We start from the raw sequence: 21235 nt of genomic DNA, 5'->3' as shown, positions 1-21235 counted from the left end.
TCCTGAGAAGATGTCTAACACTGTGGGTTAATAAAAAGAGGAATTTCTTTTAAATAATAAATATAAGTGATAGATAGATGTACTCGGGATTAGCTACTGAATAACATATTATTATAATATTTTGTGGGATAAGAAAGATAATATTTTTTTTACTTATTTATAGAAATCATGGCTTTAAAAAGACCACTAGGGGTCTCCATACCATCCAGAACATAATCCTGTCTGGCTGCAGAATCATCTCTGTACTAGCTGAAGCACAGGCAGGGACAAAGGGGGGCATTTGTCATTGTCTTTAGAGGTGTTTTTGTATGTAGATTTGTCTCACATTTAGCGCGGTGCTGCACCTCAGGCTATTTTTTTTGCCTTTTTGGTTTACACTTTTTTTTTTTTTTTTAAGTGTGTGCAGACCAGCTGTTAAGGTTAGTATTATGCAGTGGTAATGAATTTATCACTTGCGACTTTTTAAAGAAAAAGATGCAAAAACCACCAAAAAGTCGTAAAACTACACCAGACTTTTGGTGCATGTGAAGAGTGAAACTTCACAAAATGTGTACCTCCACAAAATGTATCAAATGCCCTGTGACCATTTAATAAATTTGGCGCACTCAGGCAAAAAAAAAATGCAAAAGAAAAACTAAAAAATTAAGTACATCACACATATCTTACTAATTGCCCCCCATAGTCCAGGAAGTGAGGGAGGGACAAGCACTACTCTGTGCTTACTCCTCTCCTGTCTATCAGACTGCAGCATGAAAACAGAGATGAGGGGGTTACAGAGCAGCCTGCAGTGATTGGATGAGGAGACCCAGTGCAGCAGATTCCTGGAGGAAATAAATGCATGGTGAGTGAGGGCGGGCTCAGTGCTCTCCTCGGACATGCCCCTTCCTGAGCAGTGGATGTCAGAATGAGTGAGCATCAGAACGGAGGGATTTGTGAGGCAAATACAGATAATATAAAATACTTGTTAAGAATCTGCATGACCAAATTAAAAGGTCACGAGTAACATATATGATGGGGATCGACCGATATCGGTTTTTAAGGGCCGATACCGATAATCGGTGGAGGTTATGGCCGATAGCCGATAACTTACACCGATATTCCGGTATAAGTTATCGGCTTTTTATCCCCCCTCGACACCGCTGCAGATCACTGATTTAAAGCGGGCGCTTTAAATCAATGCACTGCAGTGGCTTTTGCGGTGCCATAGGCCGCTGCCGCCACCACCCACTTCTCTCCCCCTACCTGTCAGGGTGGTCCGGGCCATCCTTCCTTCCTTCCTGTAGTGTCCGGTGGCATTCCGGGTGGAGGGTGAACCGGTCAGGGCTGTCCTTCTTCTCCAGGGGTCATCTTCTCCACTCCGGGCAGGCTCCGGCCTAGTACGCTACATAGACGCCACTGCGCAGTGACGACCGTGCACAGCGACGCACCTGACGTCACGGCGTAGCGGCGTCTATGCAGCGTACTAGGCCGGAGCCTGCCCGGAGTGGAGAATATGACCCACGGAGAAGGACAGCCCGGACCAGTTCACCCTCCACCCGGAATACCGCGGTGCGGTGCGGCGGGTCGGGGGGCGGTCGCGGTGCGATGGGGGCGGTGCGGGGGTTGGGGCATTATCGGCTTATCGGCAAGGTAATTGCCGATACCGATAATGCCCAAAATCGTGATTATCGGCCGATAATATCGGCCATACCGATAATCGGTCGATCCCTAATATATGAGCAACATTTTTTTCTGTGATATGACAGGTACACTTTAAAATGGTTCAAAGGGGGAGATTTATCATTGCTTTTAGAGTATTTTTTTGTATATGTTTAGGCGCAGTTCAGGCGCAAGCAGCATATTTAGCAACTTTTATGCGTCTTTTAATATAGACAGTTTCCCAATTTTTGCCTACCCTTAGAACTTTTTCTTGTTGACCATGCAGTGGTCACGTATTTATCATTTCAAACTTTTGTCAAAAGTCGCTATTTTGTGCGCAAAGGAACTTTTTTAGGTGCAAAGCTACACCACCTACCAGTAGGTGTGAGAATCACTTCTACCTTCCACAATTCAACCTTTAACCTCTTGTGGACGACAGCGTCCCACTCCCCTTCTATGACATGTGCTCAGGTACTGAGCGCGGGTCATAGCTGGGTGGTCCTGGCAGCTATCACGGTGATGCCCGGCTTTATCCCCTTAGACACTGCAATAAAATTTGATTGTAGCGTCTAAAATGCAAGTAAAAATGTCCCGGTAGCTCTGTGAAAGTAAGTAAAAACACCTAACCTGCCAAATTCAGGACCCGGGAAAGTGTCTACTTCCCTCTCTCAGAAGTGTCTAGAAAAAGCGTATGTGGTAGAGCTTTTCCCACCACAACAGAGCTGCGCAAAATTCATCATCCTGCTGCACCTTCTTCATAAATAAGACGCACGCTAGTCAAACCCACCACCCAAATAAATGTAGGAAAATAGCTCTACTGTAGACATTATTTGATAAATCTGGGCCACAGTGTTTGTGAAACTTTATAGAATAAAAATGTTTGATAGGATGTCCATCTTTCTAGCGTCATCCTTAATTCTTGTGTGGATATTTCTGGCACGTATTAGGTCACAATTTATACATACTGGATCTCCAGGGATTCCTTTCAGAAAAGTTGAGAATTCCATTCCGCTAGAGGCAGGAGGTCCTGGATCACCTTGACGGCCAGTGTCTCCCTGTAAGAAAGCAGATGACATTGGTAACTGTGTTATGCTGAGGTCTGATGCAAGCATGTAGTAATTAGAGATGAGCGAACTTACAGTAAATTCGATTCGTCACAAACTTCTCGGCTCGGCAGTTGATGACTTATCCTGCGTAAATTAATTCAGCCTTCAGGTGCTCCAGTGGGCTGGAAAAGGTGGATACATTCCTAGGAAAGAGTCTCCTAGGACTGTATCCACCTTTTCCAGCCCACCGGAGCAACGGAAAGCTGAACTCATTTATGCAGGATAAGTCATCAACTGCCGAGCCGAGAAGTTCGTGACGAATCAAATTTACTGTAAGTTCGCTCATCTCTAGTAGTAATATACCAAGTAGACAGCGACTATGTCGTAACTGTATGTAATAAATAACAGGTGAGGTCCCTTATTCTAGTGCCCCATCAGGACTGGCATACAAAACAAGTCATCACAGCTACTGTACATGTGAGTCCAGTTCTATACAGTGATAATCACTTTCCGGAATTATAAAAACTAGAATAAAAGTCTCATCTTCCAAGACACTAGAGCAGTGGTCTTCAACCTGCGGACCTCCAGATGTTGCAAAACTACAACTCCCAGCATGCCCGGACAGCCAACGGCTGTCCGGGCATGCTGGGAGTTGTAGTTTTGCAACATCTGGAGGTCCACAGGTTGAAGACCACTGCACTAGAGCATCTCACAATGAAAGTTTCCAATATTCTAAACCTAGGCTGAAGTAATTTGGCTTTCAAGTGAAATTATAACTCCATTTATATGACAGAATATTTGCATTAAAGGATAAAAAGCACACTGGAAATTATTAGGAAAACCTCATGCAGACGCATTCAAATAATTAAAAAATCTATTTAAAAATCCATGTTAACTTTAAAGGGGTATTCCAGGCAAAGCCTTATATATATATATATATATATATATATATATATATATATATATATATATATATATATATCAACTGGCTCCGGAAAGTTAAACAGATTTGTAAATTACTTCTATTAAAAAATCTTAATCCTTCCAATAGTTATTAGCTTCTGAAGTTTTCTGTCTAACTGCTCAATGATGATGTCACGTCCCGGGAGCTGTGCATGATGGGAGAATATCCCCATAGGAACTGCACAGCTCCCGGGACGTGAGTCATCAGAGAGCAGTTAGACAGAAAACAACTCAACTTCAGAAGCTAATAACTATTGGAAGGATTAAGATTTTTTAATAGAAGTAATTTACAAATCTGTTTAACTTTCTGGAGCCAGTTGATATACAAAAAAAAGGTTTGGCCTGAAATACCCCTTTAATACAAGCTGCCTTCTACCAGAAATATGGGTTTATATGTGAAAATCTCTGCTCGTTCTGGGCTTCCTAGTTAAAGGGGTATTGAAGTGAAACATTTTTTGTTCATATCAACTGGCTCCAGAAAGTTAAACAGATTTGAAAATGACTTCTAATAATAAATCTTAATCCTACCAGTACTTATCAGCTACTGAAGTTGAGTGGTTCTGTTGAGTCTGACCACAGTGCTCTCTGCTGACACCTCTGTCTATATCAGGAACTGTCCAGAGTAGGAGCAAATCCCCATAGCAAACCTCTCCTGCTCTGGACAGTTCCTAAGACAGACAGAGGTGTCAGTAGAGAGCACTGTTGTCAGACAGAAAAGAACAACTCAACTTCAGCAGCTGAGAAGTACTGGTAGGATTAAGATTTTTTAATAGAAGTAATTTGCAAATCTGTTAAACTTTCTGGAGCCAGTTGATATGAAAAAAAAGTGTTTTTCACTGGAATACCCCTTTAAGTGGAATACCCCTACTCAATAATTGACAACTCTCTATATGCACACATATACATAGATTATAGATTATGGTAATCACTAGTAGGACCGCCCACATGACTATTTAGCCTAAAATTATCCTGGTACTTTTTTCAGGCTAAAACTGAGAGTTCCTGCGCTGTACAGATAATGTCTCAGCAATGCCTTTCTTCACAGGAGCACAGTAAAAGGTGACACCAGTATCTGTCTCATTCCTTTTAAAGGGGTACTCCGGTGAAAACCTTTTTTCTTTTAAATCAACTGGTGGCGGAAAGTTAAACATATTTGTAAATTACTTCTATTAAAAAAATCTTAATCCTTCCTGTACTTATTAGCTGCTGAATACTACAGAGGAAATTCTTTTCTTTTTGGAATGCTCTCTGATGACATCACGACCACAGTTCTCTCTGCTGACGTTATTATAATAATAACAATGCTTTATTTATTGTTGTCCTTAGTGGGATTTGAACCCAAGTACCCAGCACTGCAAGGCAGCAGTGCTAACCACTGAGCCACCATGCTGCCCTCAGCATACATCTGCTATGCATCTGCTATGCATCTGCTATGCATGGTTGCTAAAATGGACAGAGATGTCAGCAGAGAGCACTGTGTTCGTGATGTCATCAGTGTTCCAAAAAGAAAGGAATTTCCTCTGTAGCATTCAGCAGCTAATAAGTACTGGAAGGATTAAGATTTTTTAATAGAAGTAATTTACAAATATATTTAACTTTCAGGTTTTCACCGAAGTACCCCTTTAAGGGTACATCACACGTGCCATATTTTTCTGGATATTTGCTGCTGCATATTTTCCTACCCATTGTGGTGCTGTTTTTGGAAGACATTAGCTCTGGTTTTCTATGCTTAGATAACCCCTTTAACAATCGGAGGTACAAATTATGGATGTTCGTATTATACATACCTTTTCTCCCCTTTCACCTTGATAACCAACTCCCATGTTACCCTGAAAATGAAGCCACAAAAATTGTTAGAATGTATAGGGCAGTGGTCTTCAACCTGCGGACCTCCAGATGTTTCAAAACTACAACTCCCAGCATGCCCGGACAGCCGATGGCTGTCCGGGCATGCTGGGAGTTGTAGTTTTGCAACATCTGGAGGTTCGCAGGTTGAAGACCACTGGTATAGGGTATGTATAGTAATTCATCACTCATACATCCAATAATTTGTAGATCATCTGTTTGCAGTACACCTTTAATGATTAGTAATAAACATGCTAACTTACTTTTGGACCTGTTAAACCAGGCACCCCAGGTGGACCCTAGATGTAAGTAAAAAAAGAAAAAGAAATTAAAAAATAACACACAAACAGTTGTTTCCTGTAAAGAAAACTGCTAACAAAATCTTTACAGAAAAAAGAGAACAAAGCACTGTTAACATCATTTTACTTACTGGAAAGCCAGGAGGCCCCGCTGGCCCTGTTGGACCTTGAAGCCCAGGTGGTCCCCGTGGCCCCTGCAGTGATGGAAATTACAATAATTAAGTCAGCCATAATGATAACAATGAAATGTGTACAACTTTTTAAACATGTGACATAGAAATTCTAAAAGTGATTGGTTTACTACATTCACCACTAGGAGGAAGCACTTTCTTCTTCTCGGCAAATCAACAGCAGGTCAGATTACTATAGAGAAAAATGATGTCTTCTACTGCTTGGAAAACTTCAGCAGAAACTAGGAAGTATAAGGCACGGCCAAAGATCACTTGGTCACACTATATTGCAACTATAGGAAATGAATAGGGTTCCGTTGGCAAACACAACACCATTCATTTTAATAAGCTTCGATCCAGCAATTCAGGGAATACAGTGATCCCTCAACTTACAATGACCTCAACATACAATAATTTCAACATACAATTGTCTTCTCTGGACCATTGTAACTTGAGACCAGATTCAACATACAATGCTACGGACAGGCCAGATCTGCAAAACGTGGCTGGAAGAAATTATCAATCAGAATGGGCATTTCACTGGTAAAACACCTGCATTACTAAAGTGCATGCACTGACTGACGTCTGGTAGCGCCCCCTACTGTAGAGGGAGGTACTACATGTTCTGTACTACTCTTTACCTGTGCCAGGATTAGCTGCTCCTTTGGACCCTGAAGAAGCTCCTGTCCTCTACATAGACAGTGATTTACAGCTTCCAGCAGCTCTTTCTTACTTTTATATGTAAGGACTTTTCTTTATCTATATTAGTTATCTACTTATTTTTGTTTAGTTCTCACTTTTTCCTATTTTTGGATGACATTTTGGGGACTTCAGAACCAATTACCAGGTTTCCATAGAGTTATGGTTTCAACATACAATGGTTGTCCTGGAACCAATTAATATTCTAACTTGAGGGACCACTGTATAGCATGGTGATCCTTGGTCAAGCAACCCATATAGTAGTCAAAGCTGCCGTGCAGCCCAAGGGGAATTTCATACACTGTGTTTTTTGGGAAAAAAACACCTACAATTTTTGATTAAAGGGGCACTCCGGTGGAAAGCAATTTTTTTAAATCAACTGGTGCAAGAAAGTTAAACAGATTTGGAAATTACTTCTATTAAAAAAATCTTAAAGGGGTTATCCAGGAAAAAACTTTTTTTATATATATATAAACTGGCTCCAGAAAGTTAAACAGATTTGTAAATTACTTCTATTAAAAAATCTTAATCCTTTCAGTACTTATGAGCTTCTGAAGTTAAGGTTGTTCTTTTCTGTCTAAGTGCTCTCTGATGACACGTGTCTCAGGAACCGCCCAGTTTAGAAGCAAATCCCCATAGTAAACCTCTTCTAAACTGGTCGGTTCCCGAGACACGTGTCATCAGAGAGCACTTAGACAGAAAAGTACTGAAAGGATTAAGATTTTTTAATAGAAGTAATTTACAAATCTGTTTACCTTTCTGGAGCCAGTTGATATATAAAAAAAAGTTTTTTCCTGGATAACCCCTTTAATCCTTCCAGTACTTATCAGCTGCTGTATGCTCCATAGGAAGTTCTTTTATTTTTGGATTTCTTTTTTGTCTGACCACAGTGCTCTCTGATGACACCTCTGTCCATGTCAGGAACTGTCCAGAGCAGAAGCAAACCCCCATTGCAAGCCTATCCTGCTCTGGACAGTTCTTGACATGGACAGAGATGTCAGCAGAGAGCACTGTGGTCAGACAAAAAAGAAATCCAAAAATAAAAAAAACTTCCTCTGTAGTATACAGCAGCTGATAAGTACTGGAAGGATTAAGATTTTTTAAATAGAAGTAATTTACAAATATGTTTAAAGGGGTATTCCGGACAAAAACATTTTACCCCCTAGCCAAAGGATCTCCCTGCAGCACCCGCATTTTATGCAGGACTGCATCTCCAGTTTCGAAAGCCTCCAACTTTGGATAGGAGATAAGATGTTTTTGCCTGGAATACCCCTTTAACTTTCTGGAGCCAGTTGATTTTAAAAACATTGTTTTCCAACAGAGTGCCCCTTTGAGTTTATTGAGGCAAAGCCAGCAGTGGAGTTGTCCCATTGTATTTCTCATTACTTTTTTAATCCACTGATGGCTTTGGTTTATGGAAAAAAAATGCTGTATGTGACACTACCTTAAATCAAATGTTTAAATGGTTATGGGAAAAAAATAGATTTGTAACAATAATACATAACTGCTGATAAAGGCAAGAACAAAAATATTATTATTAATGTATTCAATACTAATTTCCAAACTATGTAAAATAATATATTCAGCACACTGCACACGAATATCATTATGATCGTCCTATAACAATGATCGTCTTTATTACTGTATATTTCATGTGTATTGTTGTGTTTATAAGTAAACACGTCTTAGATTATTTATTTGAAACTACAACAATATGCTTAAGAAGTATACGTACGGGAAGCCCATCAACTCCGTTCACTCCATCATCACCCTAAAACCAGAGAAACGAAGGGACACCATGTTCAGCGATTAATGAAATACATATAGTAACAATATGGTTAAGAGGACTGACCACATTTCTGAGCTCTTTTACATGTAGCAAAAACTCAGCTTTAAAAAAACAAACAAACTAAAAAAAAATTTCTGATACACAATGTTTAAAAATACAAAGCATAAACCTGTATAGAAGAATGCATCTATCATACCCTTCTCATTTTCATAACCATAAGGCAGTAAAACAACATTTTTAACTGTGCATTTTATAACCTTGTCTATTTTTGTAAGTTTATCTTTGGAGAAGCGTGCGTTGACAACTGCCCTCAAAGGTTTCTACCTCTTATAAAGGAGTTGTCGACTTCCCCAGAAGCAGTAATGCTCTAGTCCACAGGCTGTTTGTGATATTGCAGCTAAGCCCCATTTAAAGGGGTACTCTGCCCCTAGACATCTTATCCCCTATCCAAAGGATAGGGGATAAGATGTCAGATCGCTGGGGTCCCGCTGCTGGGGACCCCGGGGATTGCTGCTGCAGCACCCCACTATCATTACTGCGCAGAGCGAGATCGCTCTGCACGTAATGACGGGCAATACAGGGGCCGGGGCATCGTTACGTCACGGCTCCGCCCCTCGTGACGCCACGGCCCGCCCCCCGTTAATACAAGTCTATAGACTTGCATTAAGGGGACGGGCCGTGATGTCATGAGGGGCGGAGCCATGACGTCAAGCTGCTCCGTCCCCCGTATCGCCCGTCATTACGCACAGAGCGAGCTCGCTCTGCGCAGTAATGATGGCGGGGTGCCGCAACGGCGATCCCCGGGGTCCCCAGCAGCCTTTGGATAGGGGATAAGATGCCAGGGGCGGAGTACCCCTTTAAGGGTTCGTCCAGGATTAGAAAAACAACTCTGATTTCTTCCAAAAACAGCCCCACACCTGTCCTCAGGTTGTGTGTGGTATTGCAGCTCAGTTTCTCTGAAGTGAATAGAGCCAAGTTGTAGTACCACAACAACTGTGTATGGTATTACATAACTGCAATACCATACACAGTTCATGTTTCTGATGAAAAAAAAATTGTAACCCTGGACAAATCCTTTAACCCCTATTCTATTGCAAATATAGATCCTAAATAAGAGCAAACAACATCTATACAGGACATTAGGTTCACATTGCTGCTAGGCTATGCTACATCGGCAATTCCATCAAGACAACAGGAGGTTAGCAAGGAAAAACTCTGGTATACTACCGTATCCCTGACAGACCCCCTTCAAGTAAAAGGCATCCATCGGGACCCGGAGGAGTCATTTCTGTTCCGAGCCATTTTGGGGCCGACTAGCGCAAAAAAAGAGCCGAGAGAACCCAGAATGGGACAGAGCACAATGGCAATGTGAACCTAGCCTTACTGCTTTTAAATAAATCATCCAACTGGTCCCATAGTTGGTCTGGATTTTCCGAGGTCCTTTATCTTACCTTTGGTCCTTTAATTTCACCCTGGGCAAATGAAGGCTCTCCTTTCTGACCTTTAACACCTGGAAACCCCTATGTTTAAAGGAAGCATGAAACATTTTTGAATATAAAAACATTGCTAAAAAGTAGTAACAAAAATGTTCAGTGTTAAAATAAACAAGTTAATCTTACTGATGATCCTGCAGGCCCTTGAAATCCTGGAGACCCAGGGTATCCATCATCTCCTTTGGTACCATTGCACCCATCTAGTCCAGGGAAACCTCTGTGACCCGGCTGTCCACTATGACCCTGAAAAGTAAAGGGAAAAAATACATACATATTTATTAGAGAAAAGTTTTGCCAGCACAAGTGATAGAAGAAGCTTATTGCATTATGGTCTATAAGTTGAAAGAATCAAAAAGTTTCTTGATAATTTGCATTCATGTTATTTATGGAGCTTCTTCGCATAAGAACAACACTTTACAAAGGGAAAATAAGACAGTTAAAGGAGTACTCCAGTGGAAAAGATTTTTTTTTTATCAACTGGTGCCAGAAATGTAAACAGATTTGTAAATTACTTCTATTTAAAAATCTTAACCCTTCCAGTACTTATCAGCTGCTGTATGCTCCTCAGGAAGTTATTTTCTTTTTTCTATAGGGATTTGCTCCTGCTCTGGACAGTTCCTGACATGGACAGAGGTGTCAGCAGAGAGCACTGTGGTCAGACAGAAAGCAAATAAAAAAAAGAAAAGAACTTCCTGTGGAGCATACAGCAGCTAAGTACTGGAAGGGATAAGATTGTTAAATAGAAGTAATTTACAAATCTGTTTAACATTCTGGCACCAGTTGATTAAAAATAATAAATAATTTCACCGGAGTACCTCTTTAATGTGGGGCATATTGCGCCCTATCTCTCCTCCGTTATCTCTGTCTACCACTCTACCCCAATGGTCACAGGTTAAGTGCCTTCATAACCTAAACTTTACCCTCCTGTCTTTTAGACATTTCCCATGCATCACCAGTTCTTCTAAACAGTTTGTCTCCAGCTGTTGCAAAACTACAACTCCCAGCATGCCCGGACAGCCAACGGCTGTCCGGGCATGCTGGGAGTTGTAGTTGTGCAACAGCTGGAGATACACTGTGTGGAAAAAAAGATCCCATTGTCATTGCACCCTAGTGCATCTGTAATATGCAGATATTGGCTGGGTGCCCGGCTCAATCGCCTTCACGCATGCTACACTACTAATGGCCGGACAACTAAGCAACACTAAAGTACTTGTATCTCTTGTTTTGCCATTATTTCCTCATAGATTGTAAGCTCTTGTGACCAGGGCCCACAAGCCTCTAGTTTTAATTGGTCATCAGTTTGTTACTATGTAATGTCTGATTTGACTATACATGTAATCTCTGAAGAATATGTAGGCGCTATATAATGAATAATATATTATGGTGAACACTTTATAAAATATATATATATATATATATATATATATATATATATATATATATAGACACACCAAATCACATTAGAACTAATTTATAGGCTGAATTTGGGGGAATCATAATGATACATTATGTTATCCAATCATTCATACATGCTGTAAAAGAAGACTAGAAGAGGTGTCCATTTTCGAAAACATATAAAGCTAGTTATAGCACATTACACTTAATAAATGTCCTATAATATACAATGGCCTCACAATATTTTCAACATACAATAATCGTTTCTGGACCATTGTAACTTGACAACATATTCAACATACAATGCAACAAATAGTCCGGATCTGTGAAATGTGTCAATGGCTGGGAGAACTGACCAATCAGAATGGACATTTCCCCGGTAGAACACTTGTATTACTGAAGTGCATGCACTGACTGGCTGTTTGGTAGCGCCTCCCTGCAGTATAGGAAGGTTCTTCATGTTCTGCACACCCCTCCATGCATCTCTATGGGAGAGAATTTCCAGCTCTCCCATACAGATGCATGGAGGGGGCATGTTGGCCATCATTTCGTGTCGTGGTCAACACACTGCATTCATGCAGAGAGCCGGGGCACCAGGCGGGAGATCTTTGGGGGTCCCACCGGTCGGACTCTGGCACTTATCCTCTGCAGATAGGGGATACGTTTTTTGATACTGGACTACCTCTTTACGTCTTATTTTTTCCTATTTTTGGATGACATTTTGAGGCTTTAGAACCAATTACATAGGGTTGTAGACTCAACATACAACAGTTTCAACATAAAAAATGTGTATATATTCCCTGTATATTGAATATAAAAAATACCCCACTGGACACTTATGAATGGTACAAAAGACACTGTATCTGAAGACATGATGGATGGATTAATACATTCCTGTAGATCTTTTGTTTGAAAATATAAAACATTACAATAATAATACACAGCATTTTAACATATTAACAGCATCTTAACAATAATACAAACAATAATGATATGATATAATACAATATATACTAAAATGAGTCCATATTAGACCATAAATTAGCCGGGGCACTAATATTCTAATATGTATATAACTAAACTAAAATCCCTGGTCCGGTTGTATTCCTGTGCTTCAGAAAGAACAAATAGGTTTCACTTCCAGAAATATTGGAATGGTCAAGATGACAAAGAAAAGACAAAGGGATGAAAAGACATGTGACCCAACTTACTGGAATACCATTGGCACCTTGGAACCCAGGAACTCCCATAGGACCCTGTGGAAAAATATGAAAAAAATATTTAGTAAGAGGAAGATGGATACATGATAGAGGCATAAAATGAGATGTAAATGGTCAGGATTAGGTACTGAATAACATATATATATATATTTTTTTTTTTTGTGGGATCTGACTTTAAGAGCAATCTTTCAGTTTTATGTAACAGGTACATAGCCTATTTCATACCAATTTCACTCACTGTTCACTCACAGAGAGCTAAGGAAAAGGTATGGGGTAAATTTAAAAAGATTTTCCCATTGAGAGTTAAAATGACATCTGATGTAATAAAGTTCTATTTCGGGAACCGCACTGTTCAAAAGATATAAACTTACTTCTCCCTGTGTCCTCTCTGTTTACAAATTATTTTGCCATTAGTAACATAGAATGCGGCGGCAGATAAGAACCATTTGGCCCATCTAGTCTGCCCAATAATCTGAATCCTATCAATAGATAGTCCCTGGCCCTTTCTTATATGGAGGATAGCCTTATGCTTATCTCATGCATGTTTAAACTCCTTCACTGTATTTGCAGCTATCACTTCTGCAGGAAGGCTATTCCATGCATCCACTACTCTCTCAGTAAAGTAATACTTCCTCATATTACTTTTAAACCTTTGTCCCTCTAATTTAAAACAATGTCCTCTTGTGGTAGTTTTTCTTCTTTTAAATATGCTCTCCTCCTTTACCGTGTTGATTCCCTTTATGTATTTAAAAGTCTCTATCATGTCCCCTCTATCTCGTCTTTCTTCCAAGCTATACATGTTAAGGTCCTTTAACCTTTCCTGGTAAGTTTTATCCTGCAATCCATGTACTAGTTTAGTAGCTCTTCTCTGAACTCTCTAGAGTATCTATATCCTTTTGGAGATATGGTCTCCAGTACTGCACACAATACTCCAAGTGAGGTCTCACCAGTGTTCTGTACAGCGGCATGAGCACTTCTCTCTTTCTACTGCTTATACCTCTCCCCATACATCCAAGCATTCTGCTAGCATTTCCTGCTGCTCTATTACATTGTCTTCCTACTTTTAAGTCTTCTGAAATAATTACTCCTAAATCCCTTTCCTCAGATACTGAGGTCAGGACTGTGTCAAATATTCTATATTCTGCCCGAGGATTTTTACGCCCCAGGTTCATTATATTGCACTTATCCACATTAAATTTCAGTTGCCAGAGTTCTGACCATTATTCTAGTTTTCCTAAATCCTTTTCCATTTGGCGTATCCCTCCAGGAACATCAACCCTGTTACATATCTTTGTGTCATCAGCAAAAGACATACCTTACCATCGAGATCTTTTGCAATATCACTAATGAAGATATTAAACAAAATTGGTCCCAGTACAGAACCCTGAGGTACCCCACTGGTAACAAGACCTTGCTCTGAATATACTCCATTGACTACAACCCTCTCTCCGGGTTGGCTCCTCAACCACTTGTTGTAGAGATAATCCCAGTAGGGAATTTAGAATATCTGTACTCCTGTCAGAACTAGCTATTTTGGTTTTCCAGTTATATGCTCTTGATACCATTTACTAAGCCATAAGTTGAACTCCTTAATGCACCTCTGTCTATCATTGTGGACATTATGCACAGGCAGAACTTCAGAAAATGAAACAGTGGATGCTAAATCCTGTACATCATTACCAAGTGTGATAAAAGATTCCTTTACCTCTGAAACTTCATGCAAGCCAGGTCATTTGTCCCTAACATTCACCAGCAGCAAGTTTTGTGGTCAAGTATGTGCAGTTATGGTTACCACTGTGTCAGGTATAAAAAAAAAAAACATATACTTACCTTTCGCCGCTCCCTCACTGCCTCCATTGTCCTGCTGTGGTCTCTGGGGCACACATCTTCCGGGTTCCTGTCGTCAACATGTCACGTTGCGGCTCAGCAATCGCTGGCTACAGTTATGTCTTACCGTGGCCAGTGATTGGCTAAACAGCAATCTGACGTATTGAGCCCTGGCACCAGGAAGAAGACAGTGGCCGGATTGCCCAGCAATTACTGGCCGAGGCGTGACATTGCTGCGGTCAGTGATTGTTGAGCCGCAGCATGAAGTGTTGACCACAGGGAACCCGGAAGAGGAGCACACTATATAACATGCACTTCTAACTAAGCAAGACCCCCTCCCTGCGATCAGCTGCTTATCCCCTGTACTGTGAATAGGGGATAAGTTCATTTCAGCTGCAGTACCCCTTTAAATAATAAACTGTATCTTCAGGAGCCCTACAAAGGCCATATCGTGTGTTTGTGAACTTTATACCTTATTTCTTAATGAAAATAAGTTAAATGCAGACCTGGTCGCCTTTTGGTCCAGATGGTCCTGGTGATCCTTGAAATCCTCTTTCACCCTTAGGTCCGGGAACACCAGTTGGCCCTGAAAACCCTTCAGGCCCCATTGGACCCTGAGCCCCAAGTTGACCAGGACGTCCCTAGAAAAGAAATTATAGATTCATAAAAACATAAAGGACTGTCAAAAAAAAAAAAAAACACATGAATAATAAACGATTAGAGGCAACCAACTAATATAGGCAAACAATAAACCTAACAAGCCACTAGAAATACCTGACAACTTGATGAATTCTTTGCATTCCAACTTAAAGAAGTACTCTAGCCTTCTCCAATACAGTGCTTGAATCTCCCAGTGCAGGGAGCGGGGTTGCATTCTCTGTCTCTGGCACTCCCATAGAGAATGCAGGAAGGGGGTGTGTCAACCTCGCCCCATGCACAGAGATTTGGTTGCCAGGGGAAGGGTGTGGTTGGTTTAGGGGTGCGTTTGGAGAAAACTTAATATTCTGGAACTAATGGAATACAGTAGTAGTGGTCCTACTGGCAGTTCTCTACATGCGTCCTACACATGCACAGTTGTAGACAACATGCGTTTCACATTTCATGTAGATTTTGGTATATTATCCACACCCTAACCTGCAAAAAAAAAAGTCAATGAAGGCAGTAGGAAATCCGCAACATGATGCAGACGTCCCGGCAATTAAAATCCTAAAATAATGCACCATTATTGTTATGGACACAAACTGAGTTCGATGGAACCTCAAAATCCACGCCTAATCTGCGTATGTGCAAAAGACACACAGGTTTTCATTAAGAATTCAGCCAATGGATTTTAGACCAGAAATTGGTCCCGACATATTTAATAGACCAGAATTTAAACTCTCAAAAGGTCTGGAACAGGAAGGACAGACATTTTATACTGGTTGTGACGGAGGAAGGAAGCATCACCAGGGAAGCTGTGGCCTACTGGAAGATGGAAATAGACATAGGCGCCCTAATCTCTGAGATACATGTCTTCACAGCTGAAGTGTGGCCTGAAACAATTCTGGGTAATAGATAAGAGTTGCCACCTGACTGGTATTTTACCGGCACAGCCGGTATTTTGGCCACCCTGCTGGTATTTTTATATTAATGCAATGCAATGGCCGATATTTATCCTACCAATCCTCCAAGTCCCAGAATGTTGCACCATACCCTATACCAGTGTTTCCCAACCAGAGTGCCTCCAACTGTTGCAAAACTACAACTCCCAGCATGTCCAGACAGCCAACGGCTGTCCAGGCATGTTGGGAGTTGTAGTTTTGCAACAGCTGGAGGCACCCCTGGTTGGTAAACACTGCCCTATACTATGTACTACTATATAGTCCTACATGCTGGAAGTTGCAGTTTTGCAACAGCTGGAGGCACCCCTGGTTGGTAAACACTGACCTATACTATGTACTACTATATAGTCCTTCATGCTGGGAGTTGTAGTTTTCACTTGGGGCAGCTGCTGAGCTACAGGCTGTATCAGGGCATGCTGGGAGTTGTAGTTAGTAACTAACTGCAACTCCCAAATTTAATTTTAAAAAAAGTTACATCAAAACAAAAATGGTGCTGTTAAAAAATACAGATCAGGGCGCAAAATAATAGCCCTCATGCAGGCCCGTATAAGGAGAAATAAATGGTTATAGGGTCAGAATAGGACAAAATTTCCCCCACATATGTGTATCCTGTGATGTTACACATATATAATAAATTATGCAAATTAGCATGGCCGGTACTTTTCTTTTTGTTTTTTGCAAGAAAGGTGGAAACCCTAGCAATAGTTGGGCAGTTGAAGGTGGAAAGTGAAGCCTGTCCCTTATCTAAAGGGTCAACAATGATGATGAATGTGACTTCTCCAGATACGGAAGGGCATCTCAGGTTGCCCGACGCGCCCAGGAGTCTAAAATGTTTATGTTGGATGTCTATGCTGTGGCGACAGTCTTCAACTCTTCCAGAATGTTCCTCCTCCTTCATTCCCATCAGTTAAACAACATATAACTAGTAATAATAAGGGCAAAGAGATGTTTATTGTAAAGAAATCATACTAAACTAAAGATTCATTTGCTGGTTTTAAGGTGAAAATTTTCTAATAAGATGCAACCGATTTTGTGAGATTCCCACCTCTAAATAAATGTGTTGCATCTGTGCTTGTTTGCCAGTTTAGGCCAATTTTTGGAGCAAATTATGAATCTGATGAGGTGCTGAGCCAATACCCCTCCTTCTAAGCTCCTTCTACCTTTAGGAAAAAATATGCAAATTATTTTGCAGAAAACAAACATGAACCAAAATCTGTGATTTTTTCTGCCACTATAGAGACGGAAAGCTCGTTCACCCAATAAAGTGAAGAGGCCCACCATGAGAATGCCACAGTATCCGTCAATATATTTTTCTGCCAGTATGATGAGGTGTACTCCAGATGTACAGTACATTTTAAGGTGAACCTTCCCTAACAATGTAAGTTAACATATTTCTAGCGGCCTTTCATTTTGAGAAATGTAATACCCCTATTATTAAGGGTAAGTTCACACGTCATTTAGTTTACATTCAAATCTGCAGCATAAAATCTGCAGCTTTAAATCCTGCACATCACATATGCAGCAGATCCAGTTTGAGAAAACATACCCTTAAAGGGGTACTCCGGTGGAAAATGTTTTTTTTTCTTTTTTAATAAACTGGTGCCAGAATGTTAAACAGATTTGTAAATTACTTCTATTAAAAAATCTAATCCTTCCAGTACTTATTAGCTGTTGAATACTACAGGGGAAGTTATTTTCTTTTTGGAACACAGAGCTCTCTGCTGACATCACGAGCACAGTGCTCTCTGCTGACACCTCTGTCCATTTTAAGAACTGTCCAGAGTAGGAGAAAATCCCCATAGAAAACATACGCTGCTCTGGACAGTTCCTAAAATGGACAGAGATGTCAGCAGAGAGCACTGTGCTCATGATGTCAGCAGAGAGCTCTGTGTTACAAAAAGAAAATTATTTCCTCTGTAGTATTCAGCAGCTAATAAGTACTGGAAGGATTAAGACTTTTTAATAGAAGTAATTTACAAATCTGTTTAACTTTCTGGCACCAGTTGATTAAAAGAAAAAAAGTTTTCCACTGGAGCACCACTTTAATGTGACAGTGTACACATGCGCTGTACGTAACACATGTACAAAAGTAAGAAAAAGTGTGCTGTCATTCCTGATATATATCAGCAGGGGGAGCTCAAGGCTTATCCAGCAAAGAGAACTCCACGTTTTGTGAAGACAGTGCACACCATAGGAGACCCTGCTGCAGACTATTAATACACTTGTAGGAACCTGCCACGGTAAATTTTATTTGTTGTTTCCTAGAAATGTGTCTATGACTGGAAAGTTAAATACAGAGTGTCATGCAAAGATATTTCTATTGTGGATTGAAACACCTGGTCCTATGCACACCCAGTGATGTCATGCAGGCAATAAAAGAGAGTAAGTGCTAACCTTTCACCTATACCCCAGTCAATGAATGTTCCCACTCCATTAAGACTCAGACATAAGTGTGCTCCTACCCCTTCTGTGAAAGTGTCCAAACTGTGGTTCTCCAGATGTTGCAAAACTACAACACCCAGTATGCCCGGACAGCCAACACCCAGTATGCCCGGACAGCCAACGTTGTAGTTCTGCAACATCTGGAGCCACGCAGTTTGGACACCACTGAACTAAGGGGACAGCTCAGCTTAAAGGGGGTTTCCAGGCAGGGAGGGTTTTTATGCCTCTGGGTGCAGTAAAAATAAAAAGCTCACCTGCCCCGATATCCACCCCAACTGCCCCCCCCCCCCCCGTAAAGCCGACGATGCCCAGTCCCCGCTGCTCTCTTCTTCTTGCTCGTTTCTTTTACATTTTACAAGAAGGTCATGGCTTCTGTCACCTTACATACAGATGCATGCACTTCATTGATCTCTATTGGCAGCTGTGTAAGGCCATAAAGTGTTCTACTGCTAACAGAGAGTCAAGAGAATGTGTACCTCCACGTTGACTAAGTGTACCCCCAAGTCTAAACAACTCTCCATAAACTACTAATTCAAGTGAAGATAAGAAAAGTGACATATACATAGAGGGGTGGAAGCAAGCGACTGTCAACCGGCTCCAGAAAGTTAAAAAGATTTGTAAATTACTTCTATTAAAATATCTTAATCCTTTCAGTACGTATGAACTGCTGAAGTTGAGTTGTACTTTTCTGTCTAAGTGCTCTCTGATGACACGTGTCTCGGGAACCGCCCAGTTGAGAAGCAAATCCCCATAGCAAACCTCTTCTACTCTGTGCAGTTCCCGAGACAAGCAGAGATGTCAGCAGAGAGCACTGTTGCCAGACAGAAAAGAACAACTCAACTTCAGCAGCTGATAATTATTAGAAGGATTAAGATTTATTAATAGAAGTAATTTACAAATCTGTTTAACTTTCTGGAGCCAGGTGATATAAAAAAAATAGTTTTTTCCTGCAATACCCCTTTAATGCTGTATGTTTATGATTATTATTTTAACCTTATCAGTGGAATAAACACTTAAAAATATGTGAAAGAATACAGGTTGTGCAACAGCGCTAGACTCAAATAGCGGAACTATGCTGATAGTTATATCTCCTGCAGCGGCTGCAGCCTACAAAGTGTTAAAAGGCAGGACCCCAATTTGACTACCTAAATGATATGATGATGTGATAAGTCTACAAAATAACACTGACACATTGGAGGTATGACTAAGTGAAGAAGTGGTACACACTGTATATTAGTCCACAATGCTATTATATAAATGAAGTTGCAGAAGTATAATACCAATGATAGGTGATTGGCATGCACTATCAGTACAAGTGACAGTGCATATGTGGCACACCAATGCATCAATATGAACACTAGATCAATAGTGCCCAAGTGTCCATAAGTGCACATTGTAGCGGAAAACCTTTTTGAGTTCAACGGTTCGCTTACTTTTTCTCCCTGCAATTTGGTTGTACAACTGTTTCCTTGTTACTAGTTTACTTAGATTTGGAGAAATGTGCTGTTTTTTAGGTAAAGTAACTTACATTTTAATCCCCATGAACCTTAAAGGGGTACTCTGCTGAAATACATCTTATCCCCTATTCAAAGGATTGGGGATAAAATGCCTGATTGCGGGGGTCTCACCGCTGGGGCCCCCCGTGCTCTCTGGGCCGGCAGCATCAGCCCCGGAACACTGAGACTTGGAGCCTATTGTTTTTGTGACGTCACACCACACCCCTTCCATTCATGTCTATGTCTTCAAGCCGTCAAGCCTTCTCCCATAGACTTGAATGGAGGGGGGCGTGGCAGCTGTAGTCACCAGTTATTTGCCATGAAGTGGAATTCGCTCAGTGCACAGATGACTAGGGTGGTGCACCGGAGATTGCGGGGGTCCCCAGCTATCAGACATCTTATCGCCTATCCTTTGGATAGGGGGTACAATGTTTTTCGGTGGAGTACCCCTTTAATGTGGACTGATACCAAAATACTGCAATTGATCAAAGCATGTGTGACTACCTTAGTGGATTCCATTAGGTGGAAACAACCACGGGCAACAAGCCATTAAGTGCCTAAATATCTCTCAAACAGTAAATGAAAGCGTATATATTGACATACATTTAATTTCCCATAATGCATCAGATCAGTTTAGACCTATTATCTTAATAGAAAAATAATTTTGGTCTTTTGCAATGTGTTGCAACAGTCACTGAAGATGTCTGCTAATAGTTGTCCTTGAGGACACGTTGTCTCTCCTTTCTTATAACAGAGGTTATGTTTACGTGATTGAATGACAGACCGATTCATCTAAACAGTGAAGGAATATAAAGAAATATAAAGTCTGTCTCTGATTAAACAAAATACAATATTAACTGGGATAGCCTAGAAAATAAAAACCTATAGCTTTCCTTTCCAAGGGAACCTGTCATCTGTTTCATGCTGCCCAAACCATAATGTTTAATGCAGCCCAAACACAGGCAGACTCCCCCTTGTTACAATAGTGTGTGACTCTCTCTGAAATGCTGCAGTGTTTTAGTGGAAACATAATTGTTAAAACTGGTCAGAAACAGGGCTCTGAGTCACCAGGGTGGTCACCGAACAGTCTCTCCACCCCACCAGCTTTGATTGATCAACATCTCCCTAAATCTCCATGGTTCACTAAGCAAACCTATGTGTTTCCATGGTTACAGACAACAAAGTGACCCTAGTCACCTATTGTTCCACTCCCTACTTCCACTCATATTGGTAGCAATCCACATGTAAAAAAGTCCACAGAAAATATGTGCATTGTATCTACATGAAGTTATGTAGCAGTTTCTGTGGTGCA

The 21235-nt window shown here is 40.8% G+C and overlaps 1 protein-coding gene across 3 annotated transcripts in view; it reads right to left on the bottom strand.

The window, feature by feature from the left end:
- The window catches only part of COL4A6 (collagen type IV alpha 6 chain), a 267855-nt gene that overhangs the window by 98592 nt on the left and 148028 nt on the right, over positions 1 to 21235 (bottom strand). For all 3 annotated transcript variants that reach the window (XM_056538783.1, XM_056538784.1, XM_056538785.1), the window contains 9 exons: positions 14891 to 15025; positions 12549 to 12593; positions 10069 to 10185; positions 9901 to 9969; positions 8396 to 8431; positions 5923 to 5985; positions 5756 to 5791; positions 5435 to 5476; positions 2604 to 2693 (listed from right to left, as the gene is read on the bottom strand). In XM_056538783.1, coding sequence (XP_056394758.1) covers positions 2604 to 2693; positions 5435 to 5476; positions 5756 to 5791; positions 5923 to 5985; positions 8396 to 8431; positions 9901 to 9969; positions 10069 to 10185; positions 12549 to 12593; positions 14891 to 15025 — 633 coding nt within the window. The remainder of the gene's footprint in view (positions 1 to 2603; positions 2694 to 5434; positions 5477 to 5755; positions 5792 to 5922; positions 5986 to 8395; positions 8432 to 9900; positions 9970 to 10068; positions 10186 to 12548; positions 12594 to 14890; positions 15026 to 21235) is intronic.

The sequence above is a fragment of the Hyla sarda genome, chromosome 9 (assembly GCF_029499605.1).
Source record: "Hyla sarda isolate aHylSar1 chromosome 9, aHylSar1.hap1, whole genome shotgun sequence".
Lineage (NCBI taxonomy): Eukaryota > Metazoa > Chordata > Amphibia > Anura > Hylidae > Hyla > Hyla sarda.
This window is presented reverse-complemented; position numbering and strand designations above follow the sequence as displayed.